The sequence below is a fragment of the Poeciliopsis prolifica genome, unplaced genomic scaffold (genome assembly GCF_027474105.1).
Source record: "Poeciliopsis prolifica strain line A6 unplaced genomic scaffold, Auburn_PproV2 SCAFFOLD016, whole genome shotgun sequence".
In the NCBI taxonomy this organism is placed as follows: domain Eukaryota; kingdom Metazoa; phylum Chordata; class Actinopteri; order Cyprinodontiformes; family Poeciliidae; genus Poeciliopsis; species Poeciliopsis prolifica.
Window position 1 is genome coordinate 6,553,067 of NW_026562391.1, and position 10,684 is coordinate 6,563,750.

A 10,684-nucleotide genomic window follows, 5' to 3' on the forward strand; every position below is an offset into this window, starting at 1 on the left:
TGACTTATAGTCCACCCAATTTTATGTTGGGTGGACAGAGACCTGAGCTGTGGAGCTTTGCAGCTCATCACGAGTTACAACAGGCCTCTTAGCTAATTCTCTAAATTGATGTTCTTCTCTCCTGGCTTGTCAGTTTATGTGAAAGCAGTTGTGCCACATATTTTCAGATAATGGATTTAACAGTGCTGTTATAAATCCGTGTTCAAAGCTTAGGTTTTTCAGCCAAACCCTGCTTAAAACAAAAACAACCAATGCTTATTTTGAAACCAATTGACTCCAAATTAAGTTCTGACCAATCAATTTTATTCCAACAGGAAGATTAAAAGTGTAATAGTTGGTTTGTGGCTATCTGGCTTAATTTCTCCACTATATACCACAAAGCCTACAAATCTGGACCTTTACAATGTGCATTTCAGAGTAATAATAGTACAAGTAAAAGATCATGCAACACTTAGAGTAGCACAATGTAAAATGAGAGCCTTAGGCTTGGTGAGATGCAGTTCGATGTTAAACTTAGTTGGTGACCTTAAATAAAATCGTCCTTGAAATGGCAAAGCTTTTGGACACACTCTCACATTTCTTAACACGACTCTATTTGCTGAAACTGTCAGACATAAAAGTGTTACGTTCAGCTTTGCCAGGAAAGGAATGAATAATTTAACAGAATGAGATGTAATCAGGTTTCCTCAGAAAACCATGAGAGCTCATCCCCTGCTTTAACACCCCACAAGCGAAAGCCAGCAGCAAAATACATCTAACAAGCTGCACAGCTTTCTTTTGATTCTGTTTGTTTTTGATAGCATACTAATGTAGAATTTAGCAAAAATAAATAAATAAATAAGAGAGAGAAAAATACCAGTTACAACAATATTATTAGATTAAATGCTGTCTCTCAGAGGTGAATTTTGTGCGATATTTGTATTCCTGCAACAATCCAACAAAATCATGAAAGAAAAGCTTTTCTAATTTTTTTCCATGAAACAATCTAATCTCAGAATGCTCAAAAGGCATTCTGGGACAAAAATAATCAGCTGAACTCAGTTACTCAAACTATACGATACTGTCTGCTTAAGCTACATCTGCTATTGACAGGCAAATATTCATGTTCTGGCATTTTACCGCATGTTTAATCTCGATTGGGCGATAAAGATCGGGATCTGCCGTGTTGTAAAGTAAAACAGACATAAAGCTAGATTTAATGTAACTTTAGAACATTTATAAAACCAGTTGAAAAAACATGACGCATTTTAAACAGCAAATCTTCAAAAAGTGTTCTCACTCCTCATTGGTCAGTTTTGTTTTCCTCTAAACTTATTGAATGGTGAAGCTTTACAGTGAAACTGGGCTGAAGTTATAAATATAGAATCTTAATTTAGTATTTTCTGTTTGTTTTTTTATATAAAACTCAAAAAAACTCAGGGTATCTATCTATCTATCTATCTATCTATCTATCTATCTATCTATCTATCTATCTATCTATCTATCTATCTATCTATCTATCTATCTATCTATCTATCTATCTATCTATCTATCTATCTATCTATCTATCTATCTATCTATCTATCTATCTATCTATCTATCTATCTATCTATCTATCTATCTATCTATCTATCTATCTATCTATCTATCTATCTATCTATCTATCTATCTATCTATCTATCTATCTATCTATCTATCTATCTATCTATCTATATCTATCTATCTATCTATCTATCTATCTATCTATCTATCTATCTATCTATCTATCTATCTATCTATCTATCTATCTATCTATCTATCTATCTATCTATAACTTGCATGTGTATTTTTGTCATGTTGCTTTCAAGCTCATACAACTGAAACTGTGCACCATTCCTAAATTACCAGCCAATGAGCTGAGAACTGGTCCAGCTACACCCTCCTCCCTCCCACTTGAGCCCAGTAACTATGAACCAGTTTGGAGTGAAAATTCATTGCAGAAATTCAGATAATACAACAGACGCAATAAATAAACAGTAAATCAGTGTCATTAGTGTTAGAAGCACCGAAAAAAGTTGCTTGTGTAACGTGAAAGTTACGCAACGTCACGCTCATATGTCATGTTACGTAAAGTTGTGACGTCTCCCCCCATGAAATATTACTTAAACAACTTTTCCAGCTGCCTGACGCTGAAAAAGTCGCGGTATCAACAGACAAACGCGAGTAGAGGCTGGAAAAAAAAGGTACGACTTGTTTAAATATTTGTATTTATCCGTGTTGACGTTGATATTGCGCACTGCACGGACAGCCGACGGGGCAAGAGGCTCAGGGATGATTTAAGTTTTGATTGGAGTAAAACTAAACTAAAGATTTCAGCCGGAAGATTAGAATGAATATAATGTTTATAATGTTTTAATTTGTCTACATAGCGTACATGTTTTCATATTTATTTATTTATTTATCTATCATATGGTCAGTAAACGCACCATGGCTCTCCGAAGTGCCTTGACTCGTCTTCTCGCGAGCAGCAGAAAATGTGCTGCGGTCACCGCAGGCAGAGCCCAGGGCACAGCTGCTGCATCTGCTAAAGGTACATCCAGTGAGGGCTTCACTGACTTTAAGTGAGAAATTGAAAGGAGAGGGGAGCGGGGGAGATAAAAATAATTACTAAATAAAATTCAATTCAATTGAGAAGATACAATTGTATCTACACATATATAACACCTTGCGTAATGCAGTGTTGCTGTGTCTTTTAGATGCAGAAGAGTTCAAAAAGCCCACAAAGCCAGGTAAGTGTAGACTAAAAGAAGTTTGTCTAAACGTTTTCTGTATGGCAGTGACATAACTATGCATGCATGTACTTTTTTGCTGACCTGCAGCTAAGGTGGCATTCAACTGGCAGGACTCTCTGGATCTGGAGGGTCAGCTGACAGAAGAGGAAATCATGATCAGGGACACCTTCCGCAACTACTGCCAAGAAAAGCTCATGCCTCGCATTCTGATGGCTAACAGGCACGAACGTAAGATCAGGCTATTAGTCGCAGGGAAACAAGTTTGTTCTACACTTTTGTATGTTTACGTTATAGAAAGTGTCAAAAGAGATTCTCCAGAGTGCTGCTGGTTTTTGATTATTCAAACCATTGCTGCCTTACAGATTTCCACCGAGAGATTGTTTCAGAAATGGGGGAGTTGGGTGTCCTCGGGCCAACAATTAAAGGTAAAAGAAACACAAAGGCCTTAACTTGTCCACACATTCAAATGGCTGTTTAGAGGAGCTTCTGAAGTATTCATACCTTTAGAACTTTTTTCACATTAAGAAGTGAAAAAAGTACATTGTTTGCAATTTTTTAATACAAATAAATAGTTGAGATTGAAATTATTAAGAACTCTCTTAATCCAATCTGACTCAGTTTCTGGTCATTTGCAAAGAAGATATTTTCCAAGATACAGATGGAAACTTCAGACTCCATATGTGCAAGGCTGTCATTGTACTTCATATTGTTCACTTTTTTGAGATGTTTAACAGAAATTTCCTCTGTTTATCCCACAGGATATGGCTGTGCAGGCACTAGTTACGTTGCTTATGGGTTGATTGCTAGAGAGGTTGAGAGAGTGGACAGTGGGTATCGGTCTGTCATGAGTGTCCAGTCTTCGCTTGTCATGCACCCCATCTATGCTTACGGCACAGAGGCCCAGAAGGAGAAGTACCTGCCCAGACTTGGTAAAGTGCAGCTTTTTTTCCAACCAACTTTGGTTCCATAGGGAAAACAATTAGATGATTGAACTCACCGGTGTGTGCTTACTTGTTCTGCAGCTAAGGGGGAAATCATTGGCTGCTTTGGGTTGACTGAACCAAACCACGGCAGCGACCCGAGTAGCATGGAAACCAGGGCCAAGTACAATCCGTCCAGCGGTACATTTTCCATCAGTGGAGCGAAGACATGGTAAGCTCACAGACAAGTGGCAAGACTTGAGACGATGGACAGTTAACATCTCAGACTTTGAACAGAACCAACATGCAGCAGGTCACTGACTAAATAGATTGAGACGGTACATGATGAAGTGTTTGGAAGAAAAGACGCATGAGGAAACAAATTAAGACCAGGTACCTGTGTGTGTGTGTGTGTGTGTGTGTGTGTGTGTGTGTGTGTGTGTGTGTGTGTGTGTGTGTGTGTGTGTGTTGTTTAAAGCTTTGAAGAGTCGTAGATAGTTGTGCTTCGTTCTTTGACTGTTTATTAACTATTTATAGAATGGTAAGAAATTCTGCGAACATTGTCTACGCTGGTGTCGCCATGTTGTATGGCGTTAATTTGAATGTTGTTATTTTGGGTGTGAAGTCCAACCCAGCTCAGAGGCAACTGGTACCCAGCACAAGTGTGAGAAGAAGGTGGACTGAGATGAAAAGTATACCTGAGTGCCATCTGCAATGGAAACATTCTTGAAGAAGTTGAAGGAAGGAGAAATGTAATAAAACAGAAGGGGTCCAAGAACAGGCCGATGAGGAACACCAGTAGTAACTGGAAAATTGATACTGATTGTCTATTTTTTTAACTTGAATGTGCTGAGCGCGTCCAGATGTATGATATGGACGGTGCTCTTTTTTTCCGCCAGGATCACAAACTCACCTGTTGCAGACATCGCTGTGGTCTGGGCCAGGTGTGAGGATGGCAAAGTTCGGGGCTTCATCCTGGAACGTGGAATGAAAGGTTTTGCGACTCCTAAGATTGAGGGCAAGTTCTCTCTGAGGGCATCTGCCACTGGTATGATCCTGATGGATGAAGTGGAAGTTCCCAATGAGAACCTGTTGCCCCATGCCTCAGGCCTTGGTGTAAGTAGCAAATTTTACTCAGATCACAGATTTTGTGCAGCAGTAGGGTCATTTTGTCCTCTTTGGTCAGGGTCCCTTTGGCTGTCTGAATAATGCCCGCTATGGCATTGCCTGGGGAGCTTTAGGGGCTGCAGAGTTCTGCTTCCACGCTGCCCGGCAGTACACTCTGGACAGGTACATGGACAGTTGGCGCGTCAGAATTTGCAAGCAGGAAGCCGGTTTTAAAAAGTGTTTTTTTTTTTTTTTCATGACTTATCATTTCCTGATCAGAATCCAGTTTGGGGTGCCACTGGCCAGGAACCAGCTGATGCAGAAGAAGATGGCAGACATGCTCACAGAGATCACGATTGGCCTGCAGTCATGTCTGACCCTCGGAAGGCTCATTGATCAGAAGAAGTGAGGGGAACGCTTTCACTCCTGTGTCTTGGCCTGTTTTGTAGCTTATTTTTAATTGCTAATGTGTCTGTCATTGCTATAGAGCAGCACCGGAGATGATCTCCATGCTGAAGAGGAATAGCTGTGGCAAGGCTCTGGACATTGCCAGACAAGCCAGGGACATGCTGGGAGGAAACGGTATTGCAGATGAGTACCACATCATCCGTCACGTCATGAACCTGGAGGCTGTCAACACTTACGAAGGTGAGTGAGAGGAGCAGCCCAAACTAAGACCACAGATTCAACTTATACAGGTTTTCTTTAAGAGTCCAGGGCACACAAAATTTCAGTAACTCACTTTAGATATGTGAGCAGGCACATAAACCAGGATGGGTTGTAATAAGAAGACATAATGGTAGGAAAAAGCATAGCTATAAGAAGAAAAACACATTTTAATACCGTACTTTCTGGACTATAGAGCACACCATACTATAAGCCGCACTTACAAATTTTTTTTTAAAAAGAATGGAAACGTACATATGTAAGCCGCACCGGGCTATAAGCCGCTGGTATTTTCGCCTCTCTCGGTTTTCAATCAGGACCCAGCAGAAGGATGCGTCCTAATAAATCTGCTGGATTTATTAAGGCGCAGCCCTGCGTCTCCAACGCTGAACCATGGTTTTTGTTCATGCCAAGCTTACAAATGAACAGCAGCTGTTTCCCTCCTGTATTGCCAGATCGATTGCCCTCAACTTAAAAGCTGCATCATATGAGTTTGAAGAAATTTCTCTGTCGTGCCTGCTGCTAGCATGTGTTTGTTCTAAATGAAAATTAGTACTTTCTTCTTTTGACTTCCAATGATTCACTTCCTGCTAAAGAGTCCCCTGGCGGTTGAAGAAAAATCCAAGCCGCACGGTTCAAAACGTAGGAAAAAAGTAGAGGCTTATACTCCGAAAAATAATGTAGTCAGTTATCAATGTCATACCCATGTTCTTTGTGTAAATGTTATTTCATTAAATGCTGCAGGTCTCAGCTACTGGACACGTGACAAAGTTCAATATATTATCTGTGCAACACTCAATGTTTTAAATCATCTTTGCGCTAAATGATCTACAAAGATAAGAGAGATTCAGTCCAGCAAGGTCAGATATTATGTTATTTTATGCTAAGCAAACTTGAAAAGTTACATAAAATGTGCTATGGCGTTATGCTCATACACTGTTGCTCAGTGATGAGATCTTTTCAGAGGTAGTCATTTGGATTAATGCTAGTTTATCAGTAAATTATCAGTTCAGCATATGTATCTGTTAAAGATTTTCTATTGAAAAATCAACATATGGTGAGGAGAAGACATAATAAAATTGTAGGATTTCCATTCCAAATGACCATGGTGATAGGTACAGGGAAGAACTGAAACAGTTTGGTTGAACTGAAGCTAAAGATATTTTACCACTGCGAATTTTTTTTTTCAACATTTTGTGTATAGTTGTCTTAAGAATATAATTTTGCTTCACAGATAGTGACTGCTTTTGAAGAGAAAGGACAATGAAAGACATTTGCGATCATTAACTCAAAAAATTGTGATTAAAAAATTGGGTTTTTAAACACATATCTCAGTCAAAACTCATGATCTTAGAAATTTGATTATGTTTTTGTTCCTCTTCATTTACACTGGTATTGTGCTGGAAAACGGAAAAAAATCACAATCATGCTTCATAAAATAAAGGGAAAATGGTCTTTTAACGTTGTATTGCAGTTACACATAAAAACCACCAGAGGTCAGCAACAGAATGTTGGAAGTTCTATCTTAACTCACTACGAACACCTTGTTTAAGGTGTTTTCTATTGTCTTCCTTTGACAGGGACCCACGACATCCATGCTTTGATCCTGGGCAGAGCTATCACCGGGCTGCAGGCGTTCACCGTGGAAAAATAGACGGACTACAGCGTCTAGATAAAAGCTGATGATCTGAAAAATCTGGGAAATACAGTTTCCTGTACAGTTTCAGTGCTGCTGGACACATGTGATGAATACTTGATCACACTTATGTTTATGGAACTACCGGGACAAGATATTTATGTGGGTTGATGTTTCACGCTTAGGGCTACTGTCAGTCATATTAGAGTAAAATATTAGAGACAACTTTTTAAATATTTGAACTACAGTTCACTATAAAAGTTACAACTTGTATAGTAAAACAATTAAGCGTTTGATTGTTTAATAAGTTGGTGAATACTCAGCTGTTATATTTTGTATTACTTGATTATGTAAATAAATTGGTTTGAATGATTATAGTTGAAATACTGTATATACTTATCTCCCAGTAAGATTTGTGTGCTGCAAATGTTCTGTAAATAACACAACAGAACTTGGCATTGTTCCCTTGTCTTGTGAATGTATTTATTACAAAACATTACGATGCTGAAACTGAACATGAAGCAAACGCGAACTTCGCTTTGGCTAGCCTGTTTCTGTTTTAGCTCATGTCAGAAGAGGGTGAACTGAAACCAGAGGCAAAATCAGCTGTTTAGGAATAAACAACTGAAGGAATGAAGACAAATGAACATAATTATTTAACACCAACGACACCACAAAAAAAACCCCATTCAACATGTCTTCAATTTAATTACCCTAGCTGAGCATAAAATGAATTTGTTAGGGCTCTGGTCTCTGATTGATGTCGAGACCATCTTTGAGGCATGACAAGGCCTGACTGGCCTCCAGGAGCTCGTGCTCCAGCTTCGAGCACTTTTCCAGAACCTCAGACAGCTCCTGCAGCTTCACCTGGATTTCATTGCTGTTAAGCTCATAGATGGTGAACATTTCCTCTTTTATCAGCTGACACATCTCTGCCACCTGAAGAAGGGAGGAAAGAAATAAGGCCAGAACCTTTGTTTAAAACAAGAGAGAAGAGTCTGAAGCAGAATCAGAACTTTTCTGGACAAAATGTCTAAGAGGAATTCACACCTTCTCTGTTAGCTGCTTCTGAAAGCTCTCCATCATTTCCTGGTCTCTGGTTCGTTCCTGGTTTATTTTTTCCACCATTTCCTGGGCTCTTTTGCTGATTTCATCAATGTATGAGCTGCAACAGATGTTAAAATGTAACGTAACCGGTGGAATGTACGTCATTTCCTAAAGCAAATTTGCATTTTCACAGCCTGCGTGGATGTCTTTGTACCTGCTACGGCGCTCTTGAATCTCAGTCATGCTCACACTTGACGACTTGTTTCTTGACAAATCACAATCTGTATCTTCCACCTGAAAACAAAAGGACAATAGTGCAAGAAATTATTTCGTCATCCAGACGAAAAATTACAGACCGAAATAGACATCCGCAAAGTATAAATAAGCGGTTTGACCAAAACTTTTTTTTTTTTTTAACTCTTGAACCTTAAGAGAGCCTGAGAATTAACTTGGGAACTTAAAATGTTTCTTTTTATGAAAAATAAATGCAGTGATTCATATCATTAATTTAAACAATGAGAGTATTTAAAGTAAGTCATGAAATTACATTTAATGTTAAAGAAGGTTATTGCCTAAATGTGCTTATCTAAAAGTAGATTTTTTTTTTAATGCCATAGTTTTACCATCAGAGAGTCTTCATGTCCTTTCTTAGGAGTGGACAGGGAGCTGGATGGAAGGTCATCAAAGAAGAAATCCATTTTGGCCTGTCTGACCGTAAGGCAGCGTCTGGGTTAAGGTTTGGATGTAGGAAAGCACAAGATTAGCTTGAGTGAAAGTAATGTTATTTATGTCGAAAAATTTAGACCGCATGTAAAAATATTACCACTATGACAAACGAGTGCTAAAAAAGGTTAAGGCTACGTTGGGGAAAAACACCCCATCAGGCTAGAGTGTTTGTTGTCTTTATAATGGATACATACATTATTAGTAAATACAGCGAATGACATCTCAAACAACTGACAAAAGATAAGTCCAAAAGAATTATGCATGGAATCCAAACTAACCATATCAATATGTTTTGCATCATTCAAAAAAAAAAAAGTCTATAACCTTAAACAATTTACACTGATGGTGTGTGTTTTTCAGGGCCAAATGTCCTATAATTTTCAGTTAATTGTTCTTTACTTTCTTGGTTAAAATATATAGTCATCTATTTTGAGCAACAAGAGCAGGACACTTTAAACAATGCTTGCTGTATTTAGCCAAGATTAATAAATGGTTAGCTTTCAGTAAAAGGTTACTGGATTGGAAAACACGCTTAAAATGTGATGCTAAAAGCTAACTGTGGATTCAATTTGAAATGCTTTATATGGTAAAGAAAATTAACATATTTCAAACATTAGCTTGTGTCAATAGTGTGACACTAAGTGAATCATTTGAATTCATAATGATTCCAGTTTGTTAAAAATGACAAAGTACAGAACGTCAAAAAAACAAACAAATGTCCTCGTTAAACAAACATTCCACCCAGTCTGTTATTCTGTGATTCGGGATAATGTAACCGCTCTAGCAAAAGGTTAGCACGTAGCCAGCAGGTCACATGCTAACGCGTTGCTATCGGAAGCTAGCAACGCAGAGGTTATGAGCGGAAGCTAGCAACGCGTTAGCATGCTAGCTTCCGCCAGTTAGTAAACACAAAATTCCCACATCTCGGTCTGCAGTTTGTGAATTCACGTCATTCATAATTTAATACGGTGTATACAGTACTATTTTTACGTAACTAGATGTTAACGGGCAGAACGTACAGAAGGAAGAAGTGAATTAGCAACCATCAAGCTACAGTAGTTTAAAGTCCGGTCATTTTAAACTACCACATTCTAATGTCTTTTCAGTAAAAAGAGGGAAAAAAAAGCTTTCCGGGTGTCAATTTAAGAGGGTTACGAAATACTTGACAGATTTGACGACTTTCTTCATAGCAGATGTCAGATGACTCACCTGTCAGCCGGAGGTTATGAGAACGTATTTTGTTTTTAGGGTAACTTCATTTGGACCGCAGCTATGGCAACGGAACGCAGTTCGACGCGAAACGGTTAACGGTAACGCAGGAAAGATCAACGGCGAAGCAGAGAAAAATGACACATATTCCATTCCGTTCAATTAAAAAAAATTAAATGTTTACTCGTTTCCTTAAAGACAAAAGAGAAATTTCAGCTTCAGTCTATGAGGGGTCAAGGTTGAGACTGAAGTCTATTTGAGCCACTTGAAATGTTTTTGGAAAAACCTGTAATTGTAACTTGTTGTGATCATGATGAAAATATTTGCTCTAACATAAAGGACTGTGTGTAGCAACGGATGGTGGAAACGATTGTAACCATATTTGTTCCTTGATGATGGGATGTCTTTATTAGATCATCATTTAACTATCAGTTCTTGTTTAGAAAAGTAGTCTGTTGTGCTTGAGTCTTGTGTTGCTTAGTTCAAATAGATTTAGTTACATCCACCTGAAACATCACTATCACTTAGAATCGTTGGTTAAGTTGCTTTGCTATAAATAGTGTCTGATTGATTCGATTATATTTGTTCTTATTTACCTGTTCTATCATAGTTTGCGTTGTGAC

General features: G+C 38.5%; 2 protein-coding genes across 2 annotated transcripts; one reads left to right on the forward strand and one right to left on the reverse strand.

Annotated features, from left to right (window-relative positions):
• Positions 1–2,081: 2,081 nt before the first annotated feature.
• LOC129367285 (glutaryl-CoA dehydrogenase, mitochondrial-like) lies at positions 2,082–7,452 on the forward strand. Its single transcript, XM_055041615.1, has 12 exons — positions 2,082–2,201; positions 2,436–2,548; positions 2,715–2,747; positions 2,838–2,978; positions 3,113–3,175; positions 3,509–3,679; positions 3,773–3,902; positions 4,570–4,786; positions 4,857–4,960; positions 5,057–5,182; positions 5,265–5,425; positions 7,024–7,452. Exons 2-12 carry the CDS (start codon positions 2,446–2,448, stop codon positions 7,095–7,097), a joined length of 1,323 nt encoding a protein of 440 aa, XP_054897590.1. The 5' UTR covers positions 2,082–2,201; positions 2,436–2,445; the 3' UTR covers positions 7,098–7,452.
• Positions 7,453–7,762: 310 nt separating this feature from the next.
• syce2 (synaptonemal complex central element protein 2) lies at positions 7,763–10,180 on the reverse strand. Its single transcript, XM_055041616.1, has 5 exons — positions 10,062–10,180; positions 8,750–8,852; positions 8,341–8,420; positions 8,130–8,244; positions 7,763–8,018 (listed from the first exon to the last, which is right to left on the reverse strand). The coding sequence occupies exons 2-5, from the start codon at positions 8,822–8,824 to the stop codon at positions 7,818–7,820; spliced, it is 471 nt and encodes a 156-aa protein (XP_054897591.1). The 5' UTR covers positions 8,825–8,852; positions 10,062–10,180; the 3' UTR covers positions 7,763–7,817.
• Between the last annotated feature and the right edge of the window lie 504 nt (positions 10,181–10,684).

What these genes read in the sequence shown, in the direction of transcription:
- LOC129367285 (XM_055041615.1), top strand. Translation starts at nt 2,446, where the DNA reads ATGGCTCTCCGAAGTGCCTTGACTCGTCTTCTCGCGAGCAGCAGAAAA. An exon ending in CAAAAAGCCCACAAAGCCAG is followed by an intron (nt 2,748 to 2,837) that starts GTAAGTGTAGAC and finishes GCTGACCTGCAG; the next exon opens with CTAAGGTGGCATTCAACTGG. An exon ending in CCCATGCCTCAGGCCTTGGT is followed by an intron (nt 4,787 to 4,856) that starts GTAAGTAGCAAA and finishes CTCTTTGGTCAG; the next exon opens with GGTCCCTTTGGCTGTCTGAA.
- syce2 (XM_055041616.1), bottom strand. Translation starts at nt 8,824, where the DNA reads ATGGATTTCTTCTTTGATGACCTTCCATCCAGCTCCCTGTCCACTCCT. An exon ending in GACATGAAGACTCTCTGATG is followed by an intron (nt 8,421 to 8,749) that starts GTAAAACTATGG and finishes TTTTGTTTTCAG; the next exon opens with GTGGAAGATACAGATTGTGA. An exon ending in AGAAGCAGCTAACAGAGAAG is followed by an intron (nt 8,019 to 8,129) that starts GTGTGAATTCCT and finishes TCCCTTCTTCAG; the next exon opens with GTGGCAGAGATGTGTCAGCT.